The sequence below is a fragment of the Oryctolagus cuniculus genome, chromosome 16 (genome assembly GCF_051225735.1).
Source record: "Oryctolagus cuniculus isolate XC-2025 breed Fujian yellow rabbit chromosome 16, ASM5122573v1, whole genome shotgun sequence".
Classification (NCBI taxonomy): domain Eukaryota; kingdom Metazoa; phylum Chordata; class Mammalia; order Lagomorpha; family Leporidae; genus Oryctolagus; species Oryctolagus cuniculus.
The window spans coordinates 50,123,889-50,150,396 of NC_142882.1; the positions used below are offsets into that span (position 1 = coordinate 50,123,889).

Genomic DNA, 26,508 nt, shown 5'->3' on the forward strand with positions numbered 1-26,508 from the left:
TATGAGTAAGGTCTTTTTTTTTTTTTTTTTTTTTTTTTTTTTTTTTTTTTTTTTGGCCAAGGAACTAAGATTAAATTAGTGATAAAACTAGGTTAAGTCACAGGAGCGCGTGGGAATTACGTTCAGTGAATAGGGCACTTCAGGAAGCAAAGACGAATGAGCTGCTACCTGATTTCTGGGATTTCAACCAAATTATTATAAATGAACAATGAGATTCTCTTTAAAAATGGGTTTTGTGGGCACAGGAGATAAGAAGCAGGCTGACAGGGAGAGGGAATGGAACAAAAGGAAAGAACATAGCCCGAACATGGCATAAATCTTGGTCCGCGCTTCCACTGGAATTTGAAAGCTGGGTCTTGGTCTGTTCCCATCCTTCAGAGCCAGGCGTTCGCTCAGCAGCCGACGCGAGTGTGTTTTAGACACCATTCGTTCTTCCGGCCATTGGGTCCAAGGAACCACTGAAATGTGTGGGGGAGGGACTTCACCTTGCATTCCTTCCTGATCAGGTCCGGTTTGTGATCCACGAAGGCACAACTCTGGCGGATCTGTTGGCACTGCAGTTACACAGAGTGGAAGACGACGTCCAGAAGATTGTGGACAAAGCCGTGAAAGAACTGGGCACCGAGAAGGTAGCACGCCAGGGCTCCGTGTTGTCTCCGAGGCCACTCTCGGGCATGAGCACAGAAGCCCACCCCGGAAGAAATCCTTCTGATTTCTTCCAGACAGACAAGTCTTAGTTTGTTCTTTGCTGTGTGACTCGGGCAAGAGGTGGAATGGCTGCCAACCTGCAGTGAGTGTGTGAAACAGCAGGGGTGGCCCTGTAGAAGGCGATCACAGCAGAAACTATTCATGCAGTCACGTGCCACATACTGGTGTCGCTGGCGTCCTGTGCGATGACGGGCTGTGTATACAACAGCAGTCTCACAGAGTGACATTGCCTAGTGGCACAGCTACCCTGGTGTGTGGCAGTCCCCCCTGTGCTGCTCGCTCAGTGACAAAATAGCCTAACAACGCGTTTCTCAGAACGTGCCCCTGTTGTTAAGTGACACTTGACTGCTTAGGCTTTGTACCCCACTAAGTGCTTTATTTATTTTCACTCATTGCATCCCCTGAGGAGGTAATACCATCATCTCTGTTTTAGAGGTGAGAAAATGAAGACACAGAGAGGTAATTAACTTACTTGGCTTTATGCAGGGGGCAGAGATGATTCATGTTCAGGTACTCAGAACATACTGGCTAATTTATAAATAATACCTGTCCAACTCTTGGATTACTGTTTTATGTCCCTTCTCACTCTTGGCTCCTACTTTGGGACAGACATAGGCTCTGGGTCAGTAGAATCTTGGTCCTAGAATGAAGCTTGTTCCTTTGGTGTGGTGGAATTCATCCTCCACACCTCTTCACCAGGAATGTTTTGGATTAAAAAATCAGGCCAGTAGTATTTGGTAACACTCTGCCTTTTGGGGAATTGTAGCAACCAATCAATCAATAAAATCCTAGATGATAGGTATTGATCCTAAATTTGGCTTTTATGCCCATGAGTTAATTTATACTGTTGATTCCTAGGTTATTAATGAAATCAGTCAGACGTGGGCGACCATGGAGTTTTCTTATGAAGTTCATTACCGAACAGGCATCCCATTGCTGAAGTCTGATGAGCAACTTTTTGAAACTCTAGAGCACAACCAAGTAAGATGTGTGTTTTTATGGCAGATTTAAAAAGTTTACTTTTTTCTTGTTTCCTTTTCACTAATAATTGTCTATATATGTGGGGTTACACTGAAATTTTGGAATATGCTTATAATGTACAGTGATTAACACCTTTCAATTGAGACCATCAAATCACATGTTTTTGTGTGTGAAACATTTAAAATCTCTTTCAATGATTTTTTTTTTTTAAGATTTACTTATTGGGGCCAGCACTGTGGCATAGAGGGTAAGGCTGCTGCCTGTGGTACCGGCATCCCTTATGGGTGCCAGTTTGTGTCCCGGCTGCTCCACTTCTGATCCAGCTCACTGCTATGGCCTGGGAAAGCAGTAGAATATGGCCCAAGTCCTTGGGCCCCTGCACCCATGTGAGAGACCCAGACGAGGCTCCTGGCTTCTGGCTTCAGATTGGCACAGCTCTGACCATTGACACTAATTGGGGAGTGAATCAGTGGATGGAAGACCTCTCTCTGTCTCTCTGCTTCTCCTTCTCTTTCTGTGTAACTCTGACTTTCAAATAAATAAATCTTTTTAAAAAACATTTACTTATTTGAAAGGATTAGAGGGAGGCAGAGAGAGAGATATTGCTTCTGCTGGTTCATTCCCCAGATGGCTGCAATGGCAGCACTGGGCCAGGCTAAAGCCAGGAGCTTCATCTGGGCCCCCGACATGGATGCAGGGACCCAAGCACTTGGGCCATCTTCTGACTGCTTTCCCAGGCCATAGCAGAGAGCTGGATTGGAAAAGGCGTGGTAACACATGAACTGATGTCCACATGGGATGCTGGTATTACAGGCAGCAGCTTCAGCTGCTACACACAACACTGGCCCCTGCTTTGGAGATTTTGGGGTGCACAGTGCAGCATCATTTATTGTTTTTCTGTGCCTGGCTTATTTCCCTGAGCATAACATCCTGCAGATTGATCCATGTTGTTGCCCATGATATGATTTCCCCCTTTGTAGAAGACTGGTCTTCCATTGTGTGCTGGGAGCACATTTTCTTTATCTGTTCATCTGATGACTGACACCTAGGTTGTGTCCATGTGTTAGCTGTGGGGAACAATGCTGTGATGGCTGTGGGAGTGCAGGTGTTGCAGAGTGAGGTGTCGGTCCCTAGCTGTACTCATTCCAGGTTCTTGTCTCAGTGTGAGAAGTGAATTCAAGGCTGACACACAGATAAGGTGTAAGAGTCACAGCAGAGTTTATTTAAAGAGATGAAAGAGGTAGTCCAGCCAGCACTGTGGTGCAGTGGGTTAAGCCACGGCTGGCATCCCCATGAGGGTGCTTGGTTCATGACCCAGCTGCTCTACTTCTGATCCAGCTCCCTGCCAATGTGCCTGGGACAAGCAGCAGAAAGATGGCCCAGGTGCTTGGGCCTCTGCACCCACATGGGAGACCCAGAAGCTCCTGGCTCCTGGCCTGGCCCTGGCTGTTAGAGCCATTTGGAGAGTGAACCAACAGCTAGAAGATACTCTCTCTCTCCCTCTCCCTCCCACCCCCTTCCTGTTTAACTCTGCCGTTCAGATAGACAGATATGTAGATCTTTCTTTAAAAAGAGGGAGAGATGCTACACACTCCAACAGGAGTGCAGGCAACCTCATGGGGCAGAATCACCACCCCCCCCCAGTTCAGTTGCCCCTGTATGGGACTAGGAACAGTGCCCTCATTGAATATGCAAATGAAGTAGAGTTTGGGCAGGGATCAGTGTGTGTGAGGATCTCTGGGAAGGCTTCATGGTGGCTCCCTGTGGAGCTCAGCACACATAGGTCCATCCTAGCATCTTGTGCATATCGTGGGAGTGAGGCCCAGGTGTCCTGTGGGAAGTGGGTGTGTCAAACCTGTTTGGAGGGGGTTGAGGTTTGAGTGGTGCAGGGCTGTGGCAAGGAGGCAGCTGACACCCTCCTAGCTCCTTTGTCCACTGTCTAGCTCCGTATCACAGGTACTTCCTGGACATACTGATTTCAGTTCCTTTGGATATACTCCAGTAATGAATTTGCTATATTATATAGTAATTGTTTTTAGTTTTCCGAGTAACCTCCATACTGTTTTCCATATGGCTGTATTAATTTATATCCCACAACAGTGCACAAGGGTCTCCTTTACTCTCTTGCCAACTCTTGTTTTTGCTCTTTCTTATAGTTTCACATCTTTTTAACTGTTGTGAAACTGCATCTCATTATGGTTTTTATTTTATTTCCCTGATGCTTAGAGATAAGCATTTTTCAATATATCTGCTGGCCATGTGTATGTCTAGGTTTTTAAATTAATTTATTTGAGAATCAGGGAGACACAGAGAGAGAGGGAGAGAGATTCCGTCTGCTGATTCACTTCCCAAATGCCTACAACAACCAGGGCTAGACTGTGGCTGAAGCCAAAGCTGGGAACTGGGAACAACCCAGCTGTGCCAGGAACCCAATTACTTGAGCCATCAGCAGGAAACTGAAGTTAGGAGCCAGAACTGGGAATTGAACCCAGGTGTTCCCAAGAGGAACTTGGGCACCATGACCACTATGCAAAGCACCTGCTCCCTGTGTGTTTACTGTTGCGAAGTGTCCACTTAGGTCATTTGTCCATCTGTTTTTGATGGAGTTATTGTCCTGTTTTGTCCAAGTTCCTTGCATTTCGGAAGTTAAGCCCTGAGCACAGGGATGGGTTTGCCCCCCATTTCCTCCCAAGGTGTGGTGGTCTCTCCACTCTGTTGTTCCCTTTGCTGCGCAGCTTTCTAGTTTGATGTCATTCCACTTGTTGATTTTGCATGTTGCCTGTGCCTCTGGGGTCACATCCAAGAAACCTTTGCCCAGACTGGTGCTGTGCAACATGCACTTCAGGCTGTCTTCTAGTGGTTTCAGGGTTTCAGCTCTGAGGTTTGAGTCTGTTTATCTTTTGGAGTCGCTTTGTGCATATGGTGTAAACTAAGTGTCCAGTGTCCAGCTCCTGTTTGTAGAGGTCTAGTTTCCCCAGCACCATTCACGGCAGAGATGAGCCTTCCTCCACCGTGTACCCTTGATACTTGTGTGTAAATGTGTGGGTTTATATCTGGGCTCTCCCTCCTATTCCTTTGGTCTCTCTGTGTCTGTTTATGCCAGTGTCATGCTGTTTTGATAACTATTGCTTTGGAAGCCAGGTGGTGGGAGTCCCCCAGCTTCGTCATCTTTGTTCAAGGTTGCTTTAGCTATTCAGGGTGTTCCGTGGTTCCTCAAAAACTTCAGTGTTTTTCTCCATTTCTGTGAAAAATGACATTGGGATTTTCATAAAGATTGCATTGATTCTGTAGATGGTTTTGGGATGTATGAATATTTTAACGTTAGTTCTTTCCACTCATAAACAAAGGGTATGAATTTACTGTGTGCTCTTCAATTTCTTTCATCAGTTTTTTTTTTTTTTTTTTTTTTTGGACAGGCAGAGTGGACAGTGAGAGAGAGAGACAGAGAGAAAGGTCTTCCTTTGCCGTTGGTTCACCCTCCAATGGCCACCGCGGCCGGCGCGCTGCGGCTGGCACACCATGCTGATCCGATGGCAGGAGCCAGAAACTTATCCTGGTCTCCCATGGGGTGCAGGGCCCAAGCACTTGGGTCATCCTCCACTGCACTCCCTGGCCACAGCAGAGAGCTGGCCTGGAAGAGGGGCAACCGGGACAGAATCCGGCGCCCTGACCAGGACTAGAACCCGGTGTGCCAGCGCCGCAAGGCGGAGGATTAGCCTATTGAGCCACAGCGCCCGCCCCATTGGTGTTTTATAGTTTTCAATGTATGTATCTTTCATCTTTTTGGTTAGATAGACACCTGAGCTCTTTTTTTTTTAATGCTATCCTGGGGCCAGTGCTGAGGAGTAGTAGGTTAAGCCTCTGTGTGTAGTTCCAGCATCTCATATGAGCACCAGTTCGTGTCCTGCTGCTCCACTTCCAAGCCAGCTTTTTGCTACCACCTAGAAAAGCGTTGGAAGATGGTCAAATTCTTGGGCCCGTGCACAGAGGTGGGAGACCAGGAAGAAGCTCCAGGCTCCTGGCTTCAAATCAGCCCAGTTTTAGCCATTGTGGCCATCTGGGGAGTGAACCAGTGGAAGACCTCTCTCTTTCTCTCTCTCTGTCTCTGTCTCTGTCTCTGTCTCTTTCTGTCTCTGTCTATAACTCTACCTCTTAGATAAAATCTAAAAAAAAAAAATGCTACCCTGAGTGGGATTGATTTCTTACTTTCTTTTTCTGATAGTTTGTGGTTAGTATAAAAAACACTGCTTATTTTAGCACGTTGATCCTGGTACCCTGTAACTTTAGTGAATCTATCATTTCTAACTTTTGTTATCGTTATCATTATGTATAAAGTTATGTCATCAACAGAGATAATTTATGTTATATTTTCCTACCTATCTGGAGGCCTTTTATTTTTTGCCTAAATGCTCTGGCTAGAATTTTCAGTGTTGTGTTCAATAGAAAGAGTGTGCATGGGCAAGTTTGTCTCATTCCAGGTCTTAGAGAAAAAGCTTTCAATTTTTTACTTAAGTATGGTGTTAGCTGTGGGATTTTCTTAGGTTTCCATGTGTTGAGGCACAGTCCTTCTATGTTAATTTATTGGGAGGTTTTTTAATCTGAAAGGATGTTGAACTTTTTCAAATGCTTTTTTAAAAAAGGCTTTTTATTTATTTGAAAGGCAGAGTTACAGAGGCAGAGAGAGAGGGGTCTTCTATCTGCTGGTTCACTCCCCAAATAGCCACAAACATCAGAGCTGGGTCAATCTGAAGCCACGAGCCAGGATCTTCTTCAGGTCTCACACATGAGTGCAAGGGCCCAAGGACTTGGACCATCCTCCACTGCTTTCCAAGGCCATAGCAGAGAGCTGGATCAGAAGTAGAGCAACCGGGACTCGAACTTGCTCCCACTTAGAATGCTGGCACTGTAGGCAATGGCCTTACCCAACATGCCACAACACAACCCCAAATGCTTTTTTTCAGGGGTGGGTTTAGTAGGATTATCATATGGTTTTTGTCCTTTAAATATGCTGTATCATATTTATTTATTTGCGTATGTTGAACCATCCTTGCATGCCAGGAATAAATTTCACTTGACCATGGTGAACAGGAGAGTGAGCCCAGATTCAATGCCACTGAATACAGTTTGCTAATAATTTGTTTAGCTTGCTTGCACTTGTGTCAATCAGGAAGGTTGGCCTATAGCATTCTCTTCTTGTAGTGACCTTGTCTGGCATAAAATGAGTTTGGTTCTACTTCAATTATTTGGAAGCGTTACTCAAACCTGGGCACTTTGATATGAGTGTGCCAAGTGGTGTCCTAACCATTATATCAAATGTCCACTCCTTTTATTTTGTTTGTTTTGCTATAACCATTTATTACTATAAATTTCCCTCTTAGAACTGCTTTTGCTGCATCCTATTAGTGTCAGAATAATGTGCTTCTATCTTTGTTTGTCTCAAGATATTTTTTAAATTTCCCTTTAATTTTTTTCTTAGACCCACTGGTTTTTAGGAGCATAATATTTAATTTTCACATATTTGTGCAAACTTATTTGAAATTCCACTTGTTACGTATTTCTGGGTTCATTCCATTATGTCCAGAAATGATACTTGACATGATTTCAGTGATTTTCAATTTTCTAGGACTTGTTTTATGGCCTGACCACTCCTGGAGAGCGTCCCAATGTACACCTGGAGCATGGGGCTTCTGCTGCTGTTGCATGAAATGTTCTGTCTGTGGCAGCTCCATTCTGTCTAAGATGCTGTTCAGTTCTGTTTCCCAGTGGATTTTCTGTCTGTCTGTTCTGTGCGTTTTGAAAAAGTAGAGTGTGGAACTCTGTTAATATTACTCTATTACAGCGTATCTTACTTTTCCAATCTATTAATATGCACTCATGCTGAGTGCACATATGAGCGTATTTCAAAAGGTTTGTGGAAAGTGGAATTAAAATAAGTATGTGTTTAAATCTATGAATAAGTTTTAAAAAATATGGCATCTTTGACCTTTGTGAAGACTCATATTGTTGAAATCGAATCTTTTTTTAAAAATTATGACTTTAGATTTTTCTCCAAGTTCTAAGTACTTAATGTGTATTTATTTATCCATTGATCATCCACTTGTACCAGACACCAGATGTGGGACCATTTGGACCCAGAGATACAAACACTTGTTCTCAAGGGCCTTGCACTTGAGTAGGGAGAACCCCTGAAGATTCCAAAGAGTTTAAGAAGAGACAGAGCCTCACAGATTGGGGAACATGGATGACAGCGAGGGCCATATAAGCCAATGGCCCTTACACTGAGCCTTGCAGGCAGAGCTGGCACTCAGCAACCTATGGTCATCAGCAAATGCATGTGGAGGCGATGGAGGCTCTATTAGAAGCATATTGGAATGCCAGGAAACACCTGACATTCACAAGTAATTGTAAGAGTTTAGGTTTCTTGGCATATAGAGTCTGTGTATGGGAATAGGGAGAAATAAGGCTGAGGGGGAGGTACAAGCACAGCATATTTGGTCTTAAATCCCAAGATTACAGTGTTGACACCTCTTTGGACATGAGAGATAAGAAAGGGAGAAGAGACAAACCGTTCAGAGGAAATTACAGCAATTATGACAGCATGGTTATTATTATTAGAGCAACTTAGGAAAAGAAAGGGCTGTAGCCTGAAGGACACACACACTGGAGTGTGTGTTGTGAGGGACAACAGGTGGGAAGTGGATCAGAGCTCTGCACAGGGGTCAGCCTGGAGCTGTAGGGGGTGGGGTCCTTGTGTCTTGAGCATCTGTGAGCTAAGGGCAGAAGCTGAGCAAGCTGGGAATAGAGCTTCGGAGGGGGCTGCCCTTGGTGAGCACAAGGAGCCACAACGAGGGCAGACCAGGAGTGGTCCGAGACGTTTCGGGAACAGGACCACGCAATGTGCAAAACACGAGTGGGCAGTGTTCACAGAACAGTCGGGTGGATTAGTGACCTAGATGAAGGAGAATGAGGTTTAGAGCCTGCGTGGTGACTTTCTGAGGTTTCCGCGTCACGGTGGTCAGACGTGCTGACCAGACTGCCTGGTAGTAAAGGGGGCCTTGCTGGTCCATGACTGTGGAGCTCAGTAGGAAACTGAAAGGAAAGACGACAAAGCGTGAGGGCCCAGCGCATGCGTGCGCATGGACATGCATGCACACACAGGTGTGCACACACACACACACACACACACAACCTTGGAATGATGAATAGCTGGGGACAAGACGAGAGTTATGAAAGAATACGCTTATTTCCTAAACCTGCACTCCAGTGCACAAATATTTTCTTTCTGCCTGCAAAGAGATGTACAGACTTTTTGCAGAAGACATTAAATGCAGCTGCTTATATTGATCTGTTTTCTTTGTGGAAAAATGTTAATGTGGATAAATATTTACTGCCATTAATTCACTCATTTGGCAAAAGTCTATCGAATGCCTGTTCCAGGTATTACGCTGCAGACCCAAGAATCCAGCAATAAACAGCACCGACAGGGTCCCGCCCTGGTGGCGGGCACAGTCCACCTATTGAGCTGCTGTAGAAAATTATTGGCCTTTCTCGTAGGTTCAGTTGCAAACTCTTCTTCAAAGCAAGTATGTGGAATATTTCACAGAGCAAGTCTTAAGCTGGCAAAATAAATTAAACATAGCAGACTCAGTCATCTTTATGTGGATGGAAGTCCAGAGAACCTGGTCTCACCTGGAAAGCATTTTCGTGTGTTCAGAAGACATTCGAATCCAGCTCGTGACAGATGCCAGAAGATTCGATGGAGTAGACGCTGAATTTAAGGTTGGTCAAGGACTGGCTCCGTTTTATCATGGTAGGGTTTCTGGAACAGTCTGAAAGTTGTATGAAAATTCATGATTTTGGGTGCTATGTTTATAAAAATGGAATTTTATTTTTTTAATTTCAGCAAATAGAAGTCAAGAATCTTTTTTCTGTAAAGAACCAGGTAGTAAATATGTTAGGTTGGGCAGCCCCTTGGACAGGTACTCTGTGCTGCCATAGTACCGTGAAAGAAAACAGTACATAAATAAATGGGTGTGGCTACATAGCAATAAATATTTATAGATACTGAAATTTTTATTTCATATCATTTTTATATGTCACAAAATGTTGTGCTGCTTTTAATTTTTTTCAACCATGTAAATATGTGACAACTGTACTGAGTGATACAAGAACAAGCCCTGGCCTATGTCTACCCCATGGGCCATCAGTTGCCAACTCCTGAAGTAAGAAAGGTATAGAAATTTATCTTCATAAGGAAAAGGCTGGAAAGGGTACAAGCAATACTGCCAGTCTGTTTTTCCCTTTTCCATGAGAGTGCATGGAAAATGCACACAAAAAGGATAAATGATTTGAGAGACAGCCAAACGTAGTGGCTGAACCTTTTTTTATAGAAGTGAGGATTACAGTTTTTATTCTTTAGGGACAGGCATTTGGAACAGTGGATGAGGCATCACTTGGGACAGCCACATCCCAAGTTGGAGTGCTTGGGTTTGTGTCTCCTGCTTCCAGCGTCCTGCCAATGCAGGCCCTGGCAGGCAGTGCTGACGGCTCAAGTGGGTGGGTCCTTGCCACCCATGTGGGAGACCTGGCTGGAGTTTCAGGCTCCTGACTTCAGCCTGGTCTAGCCCTGCATGTTGTGGGACTTTGGGGAGTGTACCAGCAGATGGAAGACCTCTCTTCTCTGTCTCTCTGCCTTTCGAATAAGCAAAGATACATAAAATATTTACAAGATTTTCTCCTTTCTACCTAAAGCAGAACTCCTAGAAGTATTCTAATGTGTGTATCTTTTTGATGAAGGAAGAAGAGAGAGATTGTTTGTTGCTAATCTACACTTAGAGGTTCTAGGATCTTTCGCTCTCGCTCTCTCATTCTCTCTCTCAGTTTAGAATTTGGTGTGCACCCACGGTGATAGTAATACCTGTCCCATCTATTTCAGTAGAAACTGTGCTTTGAGTTGTTTTTGATCTTCTGTAAATGTAAAAGCAAAAAGGGGCACGAGTGTTGGGCATTTCTGGAAGTCTCCCTTGCCTTTTTTCTTTACTTTGTAATGGCCAAGCAGGTGAATATTTAGAGAATTCTAGTATTTACAGCTCCATGTTATCCTTTCATACAGGAGTTAATGTTCAAGACAGCCAGCATAAAAAATGTCTTAGAAGCAACATGCAGACCCAATCTCTATGAAAAGCTCAAAGATTTGCAGTACAGGTAAGGCTACACCTATGTAATGTGATCAATTCGCTGTAATTTCGTAAGATTTCTTTCGCTTACCTAGTAGTATTCAGTGCTGTGTTATTGTAGGTGTAACTTTACCCAGTCATTTTATAATTTTGTTGATAACTATCTAGTTGTGCTTGTCAGGTGGTACATGTCTATTGTGAGTTAATATAAGTAAACCCAAATATTTTTTATGTGTTTTGTAAGGATTACTAGAATAATAAAATTAGAAAATGCTGTTATCAGAAAATTGTCATGATTGACCAGTTCTCAGCAAACCATCCTGCAAATACTGGCTGTATACAGTCATTTTAAGCCCATTAGTTTGTGGGTACCTTTACTATTTATGGGGAGTTACTCTTCGAGAGCATATTAGCCCATGAAACCTTGTCCCAAGAGCCATTTTTAAAGTGATTTTCGTATTTAATCTCTCATGAGTTGTCATAAAAGTGGGCTGGCAGATCAGCTACTAAAATGAAAGGTTGAGGTGGAATTATGATGGCTTTTTATTGCAAGGTTGGACGATACAGATTAAAGTATCTATGACATAAGCAAAACCATTTCATAATCTGGGTATTTGAGGGCCTGCAAGGGTACATTTCTAGGGAAGTTAATTCTGTTGGGGAGCCAGCGATCCCTGGGGCTCTGCCTCTAGGTCATCTCTGCTCCATCAAGGACAATCAAGTGGAACTGAATCTGGATCTTGGATTCCTCTGAGCAGGAGAGCCTCTTGTGTTCTGTATGTTTTCAGTGTGACTCTAAGCCAGTGATGTCACACCTGTGCATTCAGCGCAGAGGCAGGGCGATGCCAAACCCAGTCTGCTCTTAGACTGATTAGAAGTGTCATTAAGGAAAGTGATGAGTGACATACACCAAAGTCTGGACTATATTTAACCTCAACGAATGGGGTGTGTTTGCATCTCCCACTTGGCATGACTTGTATACTTCCAAAAGTTCACAGAAGAATAAAATTAAGAGACAAGTCTGTTAGTTCAGAGAACTTGGAAATCCATGCCTACGAGAGCATCTTCAAAAAGCTCATGGAAAATCATATCATGAAAACACGATGCCTGGATTCCAGCTGCTTTTGCACCAAAATAAGCATGTCTTTTCACACTGCCTTTCTATGAATTTTTGCAGTCCTCTTGGGTTAGCGGAAGGCAAGATGGTGACATCAAAAGAGGAGGTGGCTACCTGTTAATCAGGGAGTTTATTGTGATAGATGGGACACGTGGCAGGTGCTGGCTTGGTTTTGTTGAAGTTTTAATGACCAAATGGGCAAAAGAGGCTTAAAAAGATTTTTCATTCCTACAGGCTTTCTCTTTGTGAAAAAGCTCTCGCTGAATACCTGGAAACGAAGCGTATGGCTTTTCCTCGCTTCTACTTCATCTCTTCCGCCGATTTACTTGACATTCTTTCAAAGGGAGCTCAGCCTAAACAGGTAAAAAGAAAAAAAAAAAAAAAGATTTCAGAAGTCTCGGATTATACTGTGTGAGCTAAGGAATGTCCCAGTTTCTCTCTCATTGTCAGATGCCATCTGTTACCTTCCGTGTGCCAGGAACTAGAAAATCTGCAGTTACAATTCTTGCTGCAGCCACACGGGGATGTCAGGGAGGCTGTGTACCAGGAAGGGGGATGAGTAACACCCTGGGCTCCGGGAAGCGGGGAGGATGTGCTACCTGTAAGGCTCGAGGTCCTAAAAGATGCCACCGAGGAAAAAAAAAAATACTGGCTCTAAATTTCCCATAGTTCCAGAGCAAGGGCTGGGACATCCCCTGCCCGTAGCTTTCTTGGGGAGAACGGGTCACTTGGTAGGATGGGATCCTGGCTGGCGCCTCCCTTCTTCTCCCTCGTTTCCAGAGTAGCCGTCACAGTTGCCGCATGGGACTGCTCGTCAGGGCTCTTAGAGTTGGGTTTGTATCATTTCAGACTTGATCCTCAAACCTGCCAGCTGTCTCCCACTTGTCCAAAAATCGACACCCCCTCGCCTGCTGATTGCCGTGTCAACCTTTAAAGGAAATACAAGCAGGTTTTTGTCTTTTGTCACCCGAAGGCTCGGATCAGAGGCAGACTTTGTCCACATCCCACATCAGTGGTTCCTACATACTTCGAGAGGATGTTGGCTTCGCTCCGCACTGCTCAGCTGCTCCCCCTCGTTTATCTATCATAGTTGTTGGGTGCAGGCGGTTGCTTCCAGCGTTGACTGCGATCATAGATGATCTGGAAACTGAAGCTTGGGCATGATCCCTGTGGTGTCTCCTCTGTGTTCCTCTTCTTGGAGAGCTCCCCTTTCTCTGGCTGTGTTCGTGCTGTTTTCTTTGGGATGAGTCTCTTCATGCTGTGGTTTCCTGAATTTTGCTGTTCTTTGGATACAGCATTTATCTTGACGATCTTTCTCTCATTCATCTTTGAATTTTTTTTTTGTTTGAGATACAGAATTACACACAGAGAAAGGGAGAGACAGAGAGGGAGGTCTTCTATCCGCTGGGTCACTCCCTAGATGGCCACAATGGCAGGAGCTGCACCAATCCGAAGCCTGGAGCCAGGAGCTTCTTCTGGGTCTCCCACGCAGGTGCAGGGGCCCAAGAACTTGGGCCATCTTCCACTGTTTTCCCAGGCCAGAGCAGAGAGCTGGATTGGAAATGGAGCAGCCAGGACTCAAACCAGTGCCCCATGGGATGCTGGTGCTGCAGACAGAGGCCTAGCCTGATAGACCACAGCGCCAGCCCCTCTTGTTCATCTTTTAGCCTTTGGCCTACATTCAGTTGGGTGGCTATTCCTGTCATTGATAACACAAGTGCAGGCTGGTTATTAATAACAGAAGAGGTGGCCAACTTTGGCAACCTGAGGGTCACAGCCCAGAGACCATGTTAAACATTCATCATAACTTATGGATGACTTTGAAATAAAACCCTTCTGATTGTAGACCAAGAATCCCCTAGACCCCTATACCCGTCTCTTACATTTTTGGGTAAACATGACTGAGTACTTTCAAAAGTGAAGAATTTCAGACCCAGGAGTCCACATCCACTCCAGTAATGCGATGGGGATGTCATTGGTACCAGCATCTGGCCCCTCCACCTCTGGTGACCCTGTGAGGTACAGGGTGTGTCCCTAACCCAAGTGCTCATTCCTGGTGACCTGTCAGATCCAAATTTCACAGTGCAAGATGAGTTTTTCAAGTCTGAGTTAAAAGAGAGACGCACACGTGTGTAATGATGATGCCCTTCTGTTTCTGAGCCATATCCTATAACCATAATAAACACAGTACTAATCGTATGAAACAACCACAGTGAAACTGTTGGATTTTTCTCCATTTGTTAATTCCCTTCTGCCCTGCTCGATGTCCTTACCCTGAGTAGGGGGCTCCTTTAGACATGTTGGATAGGTGTGGTCATTTTCTTTTCTTAGTAGAGGATAAATCTCTCACTCTGTGTCTCCCTCTCTCTATAACTCTGCTTTTTAAATAAATAAATTTTTAAAAAGATAAATGAGCAAAATACCAACCTCAGCAAGGTCCAGCTGGAAATTCCGGCCCAGCTTCATGTCCAGGCCATGATCTCACATCAGAACTTGGAGTCCAGAGGAAGGCGTTGATTCTTTCATTCCCCTCCCACCTTGTTTATCAAGGGGAGAGGCTCAAGGATGGGACCTTTCTGTGGCTGCCCTGTCTTATGCTTGCTCCTGCTCCTTGGACCAGCATTGACAGTCAATTTTTGTCACCCTCTATGGCCAGGGTACACACATTGGTCTCACGGGGGACACACTTGTAAGTCCTCAGGAACCCAGGGGACCTCTCCGGGGATGGATGCAACAGAGCCAAGTTGACCTTATCTCTTCCAGTTCTTGACCTTGGCAGTAACCAATTTCCTGGTTGCATCTTGTTCCTCCTTGTCCACCTATGCGGCTATGCAAACCAGGGACACATCGACTGTTCACTTCCTGCAGGCACCTGTGGTTTCTCTGAGTTGCCAGCGTGGGGCAGAGGGCATTTCTTCCGATTTCCTTCAAGGAATGAGGAAAATAGGGCAGCTTTCCCTACAATGCTTTGGGCTGAGAACTCACAGCTATGCGGGTGCCCTCCTATCCTCTCTCTGTAGTACTTTCTAGAGAAGGTCTCTTACCAGACCTGTTGGAACAAACCCCTCCCCACCCATGCCTACTCTCTTTACAAGGTGCATATCCTAGTGCCTCTTTGTCCTTATTTTTCTTCTATTTTCTTTTAAAGATTTACTTTTCATTTATTTGAAAGGCAGAGTTACAGAGAGACAGGAGGAGCCAGAGAGAGAGGTTTCTTTTTTTTTGGTTTTTTTTTTTTTTTTTTTTTTTTTTTTGACAGGCAGAGTAGACAGTGAGAGAGAGAGACAGAGAGAAAGGTCTTCCTTTTGCAGTTGGTTCACCCTCCAATGGCCGCCGCGGCTGGTGCGCTGCGGCTGGCGCACCGCGCTGATCCGATGGCAGGAGCCAGGAGCCAGGTGCTTTTCCTGGTCTCCCATGGGGTGCAGGGCCCAAGCACCTGGGCCATCCTCCACTGCACTCCCTGGCCACAGCAGAGAGCTGGCCTGGAAGAGGGGCAACCGGGACAGAATCCGGTGCCCCAACCGGGACTAGAACCCGGTGTGCCGGAGCCGCTAGGCGGAGGATTAGCCTAGTGAGCCGCGGCACCGGCCCGAGAGGTTTCTTTCCACTGGCTCATTCCCCAGATGGCTGCAGTGGCTGAGGCTGGACCGGACTGATGCCACGAGTTTCTTCCAGGTCTCCCTTGTGGGTGGTGGCAGCCCAAGCATGCGAGCCATCTTCTGTTGCTTTCCCAGGCCACAGCAGAGAACTGGATCAGAAGTGGAGCAGCTGGGACACAAACTGGCACCCACATGGGATGCCAGCATTGAAGACAGCAGCCTTACCTGCTATGCCACAGTGCTGGTGCTAGAGGGACGCATCCCTCAGTGTGTTCCTGTTACCAGTTCTCCGCCCCCTCCTTTCAGATCTTCAGAAAATGCCTCATGCCTTAGCCAAACGCCGTGTTGATGCACAGTGGATGCATCTCTGATGCTAGCTCTTTTTCAGATTTCCAGGGTGTGCCCTTTAAAGCTTTGTTTTTTTTTTTTTTTTAATTTTCACAGCATGATTGCCGTATTTGACAAAACAGTGTCTTGTTTATTATCCACGTAGCTTGCCATGGTCATCCCCTCGCCTATCTCATTTAGAGTGTTGTCATCATGAAATCTAACTCCTTGAATTTAAGGTACCTTACTCAGTACTAGTGTTGGTACCGCTGCTTAATGAACAGCTAGATAATATGTCAAAAAGATAGTAAATTGTGATGAGGCCGAGAGTCGGAATCAGCCTCGAGAGCTCCAGAATCACTCGCAGCTTTGCTCATGAATGCCAGCAGCAGTTGGTTTGCATCATGCTAACAGAAGAGGCGAATGTTTCTGCAAGCTAGAGGGATCCAGCCTTGTGAGTGTATTGTGGACACGGGGCTCAGTTCTCTTGTTTTAAAGATTTATTTATATATTTGAAAGTAAGAATTACATAGAGGAGAGGCAGAGAGAGAGAGAGACAGAGACAGAGAGAGAGAGAGAGGTCTTCCATCCAATGGTTCACTCCCCAGTTGGCCGCAACGGCCAGAGCTGTGCCGCTCTGAAGCCAGAATCCAGGAGCTTCTTCCTGGTCGTTCATGTGGGTGCAGGGGCCCAAGGACTTGGGCCATCTTCTACTGCTTTCCCAGGCCATAGCAGAGAGCTGGATCAGAAGAGGAGCAGCTGGGACTAGAACCAGCGCCCATATGGGATGCTGGCACTTCAGGCCAGGGCATTAACCCGCTGCGCTACAGTGCCAGCCCCAGGGGCTCAGTTCTCTTGACCTGCTGGCTGTTAAGGGATTTGATTACTGATACATTTTGAAATTTTGACAAGATCCGTTATTTTGACCTGTGCTCAACATGTGGTTTGTTTGAGATCTTCCCGTGACCCTACTTAAAATCTCAATGATTAAAATTTGCGTCTCCTGCTATCACACTGTTCCTAAAGGTTCATCATTAGACAAAGTTGCCAGTACCTATCCAAGAGTGACTCACTGGGGCAGGGGACTTAGAAGAAGTCAAGGGCGTTGGTGTCATCTCCAGCTGTCGCCTCTGCCCTGGAAGACACAGCTGTGCTGAGTCGCTGTGAGTGTTGAATTCTTGGTCACTGACCGGGAGTAGTTGGTGCTTCGAGCAGGCAGGGCAGATGGCAGTGGCCCTGCTGCACCCTCTCCCCCTCTTTGCACTGGCAGAGTCAAACCACCAGACAGGGCTCCTCCACGCACGCCTCTTGGGCTAAGGTTCCTGAAAGCACTCCCTGGAGTGTGACCGAGAGAACATGGCAACCACCACTCGCGAATGAACAATGCGGCTTCCCCATTGAAGGCGCGCTCTGTGGGCAGATAACTCAGCTTGACATCTTGTGAATGACTGGAATTCTTCAGGCCCCCTCCTCTCCCTGCCCGCGCTGGCATTGGCGTTCCCTGTAGGGGTGTTGCCCCGTGTGAGAGTTCCTGCAGTGAGCCATGGCATTTGATGGCCTGAACGCACCAGCCAGGGAGGTCCTATCCAACCACTGTCCCCATTCGGGGAGCACAGTTGCCCCATTTTACATGCTAGAGTTGGGATGTCAGAGTGATGAACTGGATGGGTCTCAAACGCCTTTGGTGATGCTGAGCTGTAGATAAGCTTGGCTAAGGTCAGCTGTTGAAGGTTTTCTCCCCCTGAAATTCAGCCTCACCTTCCAAGGGCACGGATTATTTTAAGGACTGTGCTGCTTAACTTGAGTGGTGAAACTCTCTGATAGTTGCCATGGAGACGAAACTGAAAGGTATGCTTGCAGGACTTGTGGCCCTGGTGTAAGAGTTTACGGGCAACTGGCCTGAAGCCCTTCTATAATTCAGTATCCAGTTCTATGGTTACTTTTTTGGCTTCTTAGAAGAACATCCGTGTATTTTTCAGTTGCACTGGAGTAGTGGATAAAGTCTGACCAGATGATATCAGCTGACCTTTCCAGGTTGTTAGACTTGTCCAGCCCTTCAAACAGCGAACAGTTGCGGGTAGTTAAGATGTGTTTAACTAATGAGGTGAAATATCTTTCTGTCCTAGAGGTACTTGCAAGTTTCCCTTCTATAGTCTCCTCTGAGCTCTTTAACTTCTCCATGGTTGCACCTGTACTAAAGAAAGACATTCAAGGTTTCAGTGCAGTCAACACCATCTTGTTGGAGCTGGCACTGTGGCACCAGCATCCCACATGGGCTCTAGTTTGAGTTCTGGCTGCTCCATTTCCCATCTACCTCCCTGCTAATGACATGGGAAAGCAGTAGAAGGTGGCCCAAGTCCTTGGGCCCCTGCATTCATGTGTGAGACCTGGAAGAAGTTCCTGGCTCCTGACTTCAGATCAGTCCAGCTCTGGCTGTTGTGGCCATTTGGGGTGTGAACCAGTGAATGAACAACCCACCTCTCTCTCTCTCTCTCTCTCTCTCTCTCTCTCTCTCCCCCTCTCCCTCTCTGTCTGTAACACTGCTTCTGAAGTAAATCAATCTTAAAAAAAAAAAAACACATACCTTTTTTCAAAGATTTACTACAAAGCAAATAATGTCAAACATCTCATGAATAAAATTTTGATACTAATTGGGTATCTAAAGCACAGTATGTTGCAAGTGGTAGGTTACAGAAAAATGCTACAATTTATTTCACCTGTTTTTAAATTTGTTTCTGACTGGTGTTACCGCGGCCGCTAGAAATTTGCTGCTGTGGAAACTGAGGCCACAATGCATTTGACAAACGATAAGATCAGAAATAAACACGGTCATGTTCACATCAAGGCGTTGCCCTTCACGGGTGTCAGCACCAGTCTCCATAAAAGGAAACCTGCCCACTTGCAGATGAGACAGATGGCACTCAGCTGAGACCTCTAATAGCCTGTGAATATTGGCAAGCTGAAAGGTGCTTGTGCGAAGTGGGCTCCCTTGTAGGTGAGAAAGAGCCCTGCTGGGTTTACAGGAGCAGAGAGCAGATCCCACATTCCCGCGAGCACAGGGCTGTGGTCTTATTTGTCAGTTATTTATTCATTAATGCATTCACTTGTTTATGTGGAAGGCCCAGTGACACAGAGAAGGGCAGACAGAGGTGAGATCTTTTATCTGTTGGTTCAGTGCCCCCATTCCCCCGCAACAGCCAGGGCTGGGCCAGGCCGAAACAAGGAGCCAGGAACTCCATCTGGGTCTCCCACGTGGTGGCAGGGACCCAAGTGCTTGGGCCATCATCTGCTGCCCCTCCCCCCCGATTAATTAGCAGGAAGCTGAATTGGAAGTGGTGTGGCCAAGATCGGAACTGGCATTTGATACGGGATGTGTACATCCCAGGCAGTGGCTTACCCACTGCACCAAATACCCGCCCTCAATGTGTGTGTGTTTAATATTTTTTTGTTTGTTTGAAAGGCAAAGTAACAGACACAGAGAGAAAGAGATCTTCCATCTGCTGGTGCACTCCCCAGTTGGCCTCAGTGGCTGGGGATGAGCCAGGCCATAGCCAGAAGCCTAGTACTCCATCCAGATTTGCCATGTGAGTGGCAGGGGTTCCAGTATTTTGGGCCACTTTCTGCTGCCTTCCAGGTGCATTAGTAGGGAGCTGGATCAGAAGCAGAGCAGCCAGGACTCGAATGAATGCTCAGATATGGCTCACTGTTGCATCTTAACTCACTGCGCCACAATGACTGTCCCATCCAGTGTGTTTTTATAGGGTGCCTCCATTTGGTTATCTGCATGGCACAGTGAGTGGGTCAGACCCAGGGGGATGAAGCTCGGTTATCATTCACAGTGTGCCACAGTCTACCCTGGCACAAGACTTTTTTTTTTTTTTAATTTATTTGACTGGTAGAGTTAGAAAGACAGAGAGAAAGGTCTTCCTCCCATTGGTTCACTCCCCAAATGGCCACTATGGCTGGTGCTGCGCCAATCCGAAGCCAGGAGCCAGGTGCTTCCTCCTGGTCTCCCATGCGGGTACAGGGCCCAAGCACTTGAGCCATCCTCCACTGCCTTCCCGGGCCACAGCAGAGAGCTGGACTGGAAGAGGGGCAACCAGGACAGAACCCGGCGCCCATATGGGATGCCAGCGCTGCAGGCGGAGGATCAACCAAGTGAGCCACAGCGCTGGCCCAGGATGTTTTTCTTTGGATGACAAAGAGAAGAAAAAAAAAATCTGAAAATGCAGGTGGTTAATTGCAAGTGTGCAAAGATTAGTGAGTTTTAGTTGAACTGAAATCAATTTTAAAAATTCTGTCTTCTCTAGTGGAGGCAGAAATCTAGGGAATAACAGGTGCCTAAGAAGGAGGACAGGATTGCCTCTAAGTTCAGGATGCAACTGAGGAAGGGGCAGGAAAAAGGCCAGAAAAAGAAACACACGTGGAAGACAGCCTTGGCTTTGGCCATCAGAGCATTGGCTCTGCTTATCTGCAGCTGAATTGCGAGGGATCGAAGCTGCTCATAAAAATACAGCTTGTGAAAAGAAACTGATAGGGGCAAGCCACTTGACCTGGTACAGCTTCTCAGATTATCTTCTTTTAATTGGATGCCTTTGTATAAGGATAGCCATATACTTCGAGGTTTAGACATTCACAATGTGATAACTTTGAGCATCTAGGTTATTTTTCTTTGTTTGAAAGATTTATTTATTTATTTGAAAATCAAAGTTAGGGAGAGATCTTCCATCTTCTGGTTCCCTCCCTAGATAGCCATAACAGCAGGGGCTGGGTCAGGCCAAAGCCAGGAACCAGGAACTTCGTTTGGTTCTCCCATGTGGTGGCAGGGGCCCAAGTACTTGGGCCATCTTCCTCTGCTTTCCCAGGCCATTAGCATTGAACTGGATCAGCAGTGGAGCAGCCAGGCGCCCATGTGGGATGCTGGCATTGCAGGCGGCAGCTTTACCCAATACTCTATAATGCCAGCCTCAGCACATCTAGTTTTTAAATACGTGTCAAACATTGTATATCCAGCAGGTTGGAAATTATTCTTGATTTTTCTTCAAAATGGTTAATGTGTCGTTAATCACAAATTCTGTAATGATATATGTATCCCCACCTCCGTTTTGCAGATATGTTACTGCTTGTTAGAATTCAACTGTAGCTCCTTCATTGAAATTCTCTTCATAGCCAATTTTTAAATTGTGTGACAGCACCAACATTATAATGTGGGATTAAAGTAAAATGTCATTTTAATGTTAGGAGATCCATCAAATTAAATGTTATACTTGTGGGGTCCTGCCAGAAAGGGATCCGAGGCCCTTCTGTTGAATCTAAAACTGTTTTGGTCTTGGCTTTGGTTGAAGCTTTGGTTTGCTGTCTTTCGATAAAGGTTGCTCAGTTCCAGCTTAAATCCAGTGGATGGAGCTTTCAGCTATAATAGATGGGCTTTTAACAGAGTACTGGTTCTTCTGGGACCAACTAGAGAAGCTGGATGAAATGTTTAACTAAGTCGGTTTTAAGACACTGAAGAGCATTTAAGGAATATTGAAAGGAAGCCAAGATTTCCAGGGCTAATCTGAGCAGACAGAAAGCTGGAGAGATTTGCTTGGCGTTCCTCACTGCTTTTCCCCTTGAGGCCTTTAATGATTGGTGGATGTGGCCAAGAGTCTGAGAAGCAAAGCAAGCTTTCATCAGGCTCCTGGAACTTGAAAGCAAGATAAAATAAACCCTGAAGTTCCGGCCCCACTAAGGATGATGTTGGCTAGGGAATCCAACAATTAGAAATGAATCTAAGGTCAATTGGATATAAAAGCGCTGGACTGGGGGAAAGGGAGATCTACTCGCTCCTCTATCTAAAAATCTAGTCCAGGCGATGTAGATCTCAATGGGGGAGGTAAAATGATGGCAAGACACATGCACATGAGGGAGGACAGCGTCGTGATCTTGGGACAAGCAAAGATAAATTGGACATTGAAGCATTAACTGGAAAGGAAGTATTTTATGAATCTGAACAACTTTGCTTTATCAAAAGGTACTGTTAAGAGACTAACACAACCCACAAAGTGGGAAAGAGTGTTTGCAATACATGATGAAAGAAACAAGACTCATATCCAGATAGATTAAGAACTCCTACAAAGAAAGAGATGGGCAATCCAATAGAAAAGTGAACAGAATGCTTTAGCAGACACTTCTCAAGATGTTTTAATGGCTCATAAGCATTTAGAAAGTGAAAAATCACAGTAAGAATTCCAATTCTGCTTCTGGTCAGGGTGGAATAATTGGATTTACTCTTGGACAAAATATATAAAACTACCACCTTCCAGATGCTGGACATCAGGCACTGGGGGATAGTGGCTCATCTCGGACAGGAAGTAGTGGAGCAGTCTCTGTGTCCCAGTTTGCAGCCTTGAACGACTTCACAGACCTTGAAACCCGAAGGGGAACCCAGACAGGGTTGCAGGTGGCTGGAGTTTGCAGAGCAGAATACTGGAGAGGAAAGAGCTGGAGAGAGAGAGCGGATGAGCCAGAGGCTAGTGGAGGGCTCCTTAATATACTCACCAAGGTGCTACTTAGAGCCTGTACGTGAAGAAGCCACCCAACAAGGGGAAGGGATGTGTAACATTAGAGGGCACAGTGTTCCTGTGGGGCTAGCAATCATGCCTGTTTCCTCAACTAGACTGGGAACCTTTATAATCTGGGAGTAGAGTGCTGAAAAGGTCTTGCCTGGTAGTGAGGACTAATTAACCTTCAATCAGAAAACTGCTCTCATCCTACCAAACAGATCTTAACAGCAAGATCAATAGGATCCAACCATTTCCAAGTAATTTAGCTGCATTTTAGTAATAAAAAAACTAAGAATGCTGGAATCAGAATCTGTAATAAGCAGAATGAAATTGACAACATTATCAGACATGTGGAGAAGCAGGAATATTAAGATACAGCTTAATAAATCAAACCTGACCCAGATGTTAGAATTGGCAGGCATGGATGTTAAAAGTTACTATTATCTATATTCCATAAGTTAAAAAGTCAAGTAGAAATATGGAAAAGAAGCAAGACTATTCTGTATGTTTGGACTTTGTGAGATGGGAGACAGGATTAAGAAAACATTACTTTAAAAAAATGGGTGCCAGGTTCTAGTCCCGGTTGCTCCTCTTCTAGTCCAGCTCTCTGCTATGACCTGGGAAAGCAGTGGAGGATGGCCCAAGTGCTTGGGCCCTGTACCCTCATGGGAGACCAGGAGAAGGCACCTGGCTCCTGGCTTCGGATCAGCGCAGCACCGGCCATAGCGGCTATTTGGGGAGTGAACCAACAGAGGGAAGACCTTTCTCTCTGTCTCTCTCTCTCACGCACACTGTCTGTAACTCTACCTGTCAAAAAAATAAATGAAAATCTTAAAAAAAAAAAGCCGAGAGTTTTCCAGAGTGGGGAATTTAGCTTCACATTTAAGATGCCAGTGGGGGCGCCAACATCCTACATCAAGTACCTGGGTTCCAGACTCCATTCTGACTCCTGATTCCAGCTTCCCGCAAGTGTGGACCCTGGGAAGTGGCAGTGACGCCTCTAGTGCTTGGTCTTCACTACTGATGTGGGAGATGCGGGTTGAGTTGTGAGCTCCCAATTCTGGCTCCCCTGCTGTTGTGAGCATGTGTGAGTGAACCAGTAAATGGGAGCCCTTTTTCCCTTCCATTAAAAGGAAAATATTTTTAGATTTTTTTATTTTACTATTTTATTTATTTATTTTTGACAGGCAGAGTGGATAGTGAGAGAGAGAGACAGAGAGAAAGGTCTTCCTTTGTTGTTGGTTCACCCTCCAATGGCCGCCACAGCTGGCGCGCTGCGGCCGGCGCACCACGCTGATCTGAAGGCAGGAGCCAAGTGCTTCTCCTGGTTCCCCATGGGGTGCAGGGCCCAAGGACTTGGGCCATCCTCCACTGCCTTCCCGGGCCACAGCAGAGAGCTGGCCTGGAAGAGGGGCAACCGGGACAGAATCCGGCACCCCGACCGGGACTAGAACCCAGTGTGCCGGCACCGCAAGGCGGAGGATTAGCCTAGTGAGCCGCGGCACCAGCCACTATTTTATTTTTAATTGAATTTAAAATATTTTATTCTTAAAATTTTTTAAGAAAAACAGCAGCCAAAATTTTTCCAAATTGATGAAAAGTGTCCATTTCCAGATTTGAGAAACACAATGAGCTCATACAAAGGAAACGTGAAGAAAGCTATGCCACATCACTCATGTTGGTCAAAACCAATGCAAAGGAAAGAAACCTCAAGGCCATCTGTGAAGCCACAGTACAAATACGTACAAAGGAACAAGCACAATGATGGGGGTGGCTCCTTATACCACAAGCCCAGTGCTGTGAGTCATGTATTCACATATCCATATATAAACACATGAAGATGCATTCTTCAATATCAAGTACTCCTAATTCAACAGAAAAGACTTTACTTGAAATTTAAAGAAATTGATCAGTATCAAAGACTAATCCATGAAGCTAATCATCTTTGTTTTCCTTATTTTTATTTCCTTCTGTTTTTCCCTTCTTGAGTATATTTATCAACTGTGACCTACTTGATGTTAGTGTGCATGGGAAGACTGGTGAAAATGTCATGTGTTTATGTGTTTCTGATTCTTGATTAGGCTGAAATACAAATACATATTCTGCCCAGTATTCATTTCCTGTTGTCCTTTTAATTTTTATAGATTTTTTCTTCAACCCTTGGCATGATTTGGTCAAAAACATACACTCACTCACATTGAGATAAAACTCACTAAAAGGCCAAAATTTAAAATTTAAAAACTATCAATACTATATAGTGACAAGGCTATGGAGCCCTGAGAATGTTTATACCTGGCCATTGGGATGGGGATTGATCCAGCCACTCGGGAATCCTGTTTAACAGTATTTTCTAAATGTGAATATAAATATACATTATTATCCAGGAATTCCTCTGCTCAGCATATACTCAGAAGTGCATGCATGTATAGCCCCAAAGAGATGTACAATAATTTTCAAAGCTACATTACTCATAATATCCCCAAGCTAGAAAAAATCTCAATGTTCCTTAACTGTAGCATGGCTAAATATATTGTATTAAATTCATACAATAGAGTATCATATAGCAATGAAATTGGAGGGAAAAGCTAGTACAGTACCTAATAACATGAAGAAATATCAGTAACACTTTGAATGATAGAAGGCAAGCACAAAAGAACATGCATTGTGTGAATTTTATTGTAAAGATAACGTCACTGACATGGACCATGAATGTACCAGAAACTGATATTCTGCTCCTTAATCTTGGTGTTGGTTACAAGAGTTGTGTTTACCTTGTTAAATTTCATTAAGCTGTACACACATAGTTTTTTCCATTTTTCTATATACATATTTCGATTTCCAAATGTTTATTTTAAAAAGCCAACATTTGTGTTGTGAACACACTCATCTAAAATTCTACAGCTTATGCATGCCAAAGGTTTTAAGGATGAAACACAGAATCAGTGCTATCTGCACTTATGTGTGGTTATGTCTAAGTTATATATATATATCAGTGAAAAATAAAATTGCAAACCCCTTATAATTTTGTTTGTCAAAAGCAAATCTGAGTTATGTAAGTGACAATGTGTTCTTTATTGAAAATTTGAAAACTATAGAAATACAGAGAAAAATAAGAATATATTCCTAGATGTTATTTTTGAGTGATTATAGCATTTTATGTTTGTGTATCAGTCATTATCATTGTAGACATATATTTAATGAAAATTGGAATATTCTTTACAGTGTTATGTTTGATGTCTATAGGGGTCTCATATGAATGTGGTGTAACTGGCTTAGGTAGTTTTTAGAAAGTTTTCATAGATTCATACTCTCAACAATATTGCATGCCCATCTTCATGTATGGCCACCTGAACTGAGTATTATTGAAACAACGTACTACTCTTACTATTTTGACATATTAGCTTACATTTTTGAATGAGCTACTATTCTGCCTATTTTAGGGTATGATATCCACAGTAGACAGGGCTGCCTCCCTATTGGTCATTATTTACATTCTCATGGATGTCACTGTTGCTCTCTCATTATGAAAAAGGGGAGTGAGTCTTGAGCTGCTCACTGGACCAGGAGTGGCACCAGGCTCTTTGTATATTTTATCTCAGTCCGTGAGCTGCAGCATCTGTAGGTGGGGTGCATAAGAAATTAGCTGTCGACCAAAAGCAAGTGGGAAGGTTAGAGGATGTAGTGATAACTCTTCATAATTTTATTTCACCTTTGTTTTCTAGGTAACAAATAGCTATGTAGATCATTTGGTTCCCTATACTGGTTCACGTTTTAAGTCATAAAATTACCTTGATGAGTAAATTGTTTTATTTATGGGTAGATAAACATAAGCTCTTTTCTACCTGTGCACAGTTCCGATAGATATGGATTTCACTTACCAAGCCTTGTTTAAATAATAGCAGTGCCCTAATGATATGGATTTAAATATCAGACACTGCATTGTGGTGTATTAACTGTGAGTGATCTCACTGAGAACAAACTTCAGTGGTAGCTCTTTAGTCCTAGAAATCACTGCATCAGTACCTGGTACGAATCATGATCCAGTTATGTCACGC

The 26,508-nt window shown here is 44.7% G+C and overlaps 1 protein-coding gene and 1 long non-coding RNA gene across 7 annotated transcripts in view; one reads left to right on the forward strand and one right to left on the reverse strand.

The window, feature by feature from the left end:
• DNAH11 (dynein axonemal heavy chain 11) overlaps window positions 1-26,508 on the forward strand; it is a 365,338-nt gene that overhangs the window by 80,894 nt on the left and 257,936 nt on the right. For all 3 annotated transcript variants that reach the window (XR_016222511.1, XM_089315357.1, XM_089315358.1), the window contains exons 24-28: window positions 507-629; window positions 1,567-1,689; window positions 9,244-9,468; window positions 10,802-10,893; window positions 12,217-12,343. Coding sequence is in view for 2 of the 3 variants with exons in the window: in XM_089315357.1 (XP_089171483.1) it covers window positions 507-629; window positions 1,567-1,689; window positions 9,244-9,468; window positions 10,802-10,893; window positions 12,217-12,343 (690 nt within the window). In the remaining variant the exon portion in view is untranslated. The remainder of the gene's footprint in view (window positions 1-506; window positions 630-1,566; window positions 1,690-9,243; window positions 9,469-10,801; window positions 10,894-12,216; window positions 12,344-26,508) is intronic.
• The window catches only part of LOC103349418 (uncharacterized), a 45,054-nt gene that overhangs the window by 5,878 nt on the left and 12,668 nt on the right, over window positions 1-26,508 (reverse strand). The window contains exons 2-4 of one of the 4 annotated variants that reach the window (XR_016222517.1): window positions 12,251-12,335; window positions 9,379-9,518; window positions 3,226-4,930 (exon numbers count right to left, since the gene is read on the reverse strand). This is a non-coding gene — a long non-coding RNA (uncharacterized LOC103349418). Of the gene's footprint in view, window positions 1-3,225; window positions 4,931-6,356; window positions 6,536-7,481; window positions 8,779-9,378; window positions 9,519-12,250; window positions 12,336-26,508 lie in introns of those variants that run through there. The other 3 variants (XR_016222518.1, XR_517586.5, XR_016222519.1) reach the window with 3 other exon arrangements.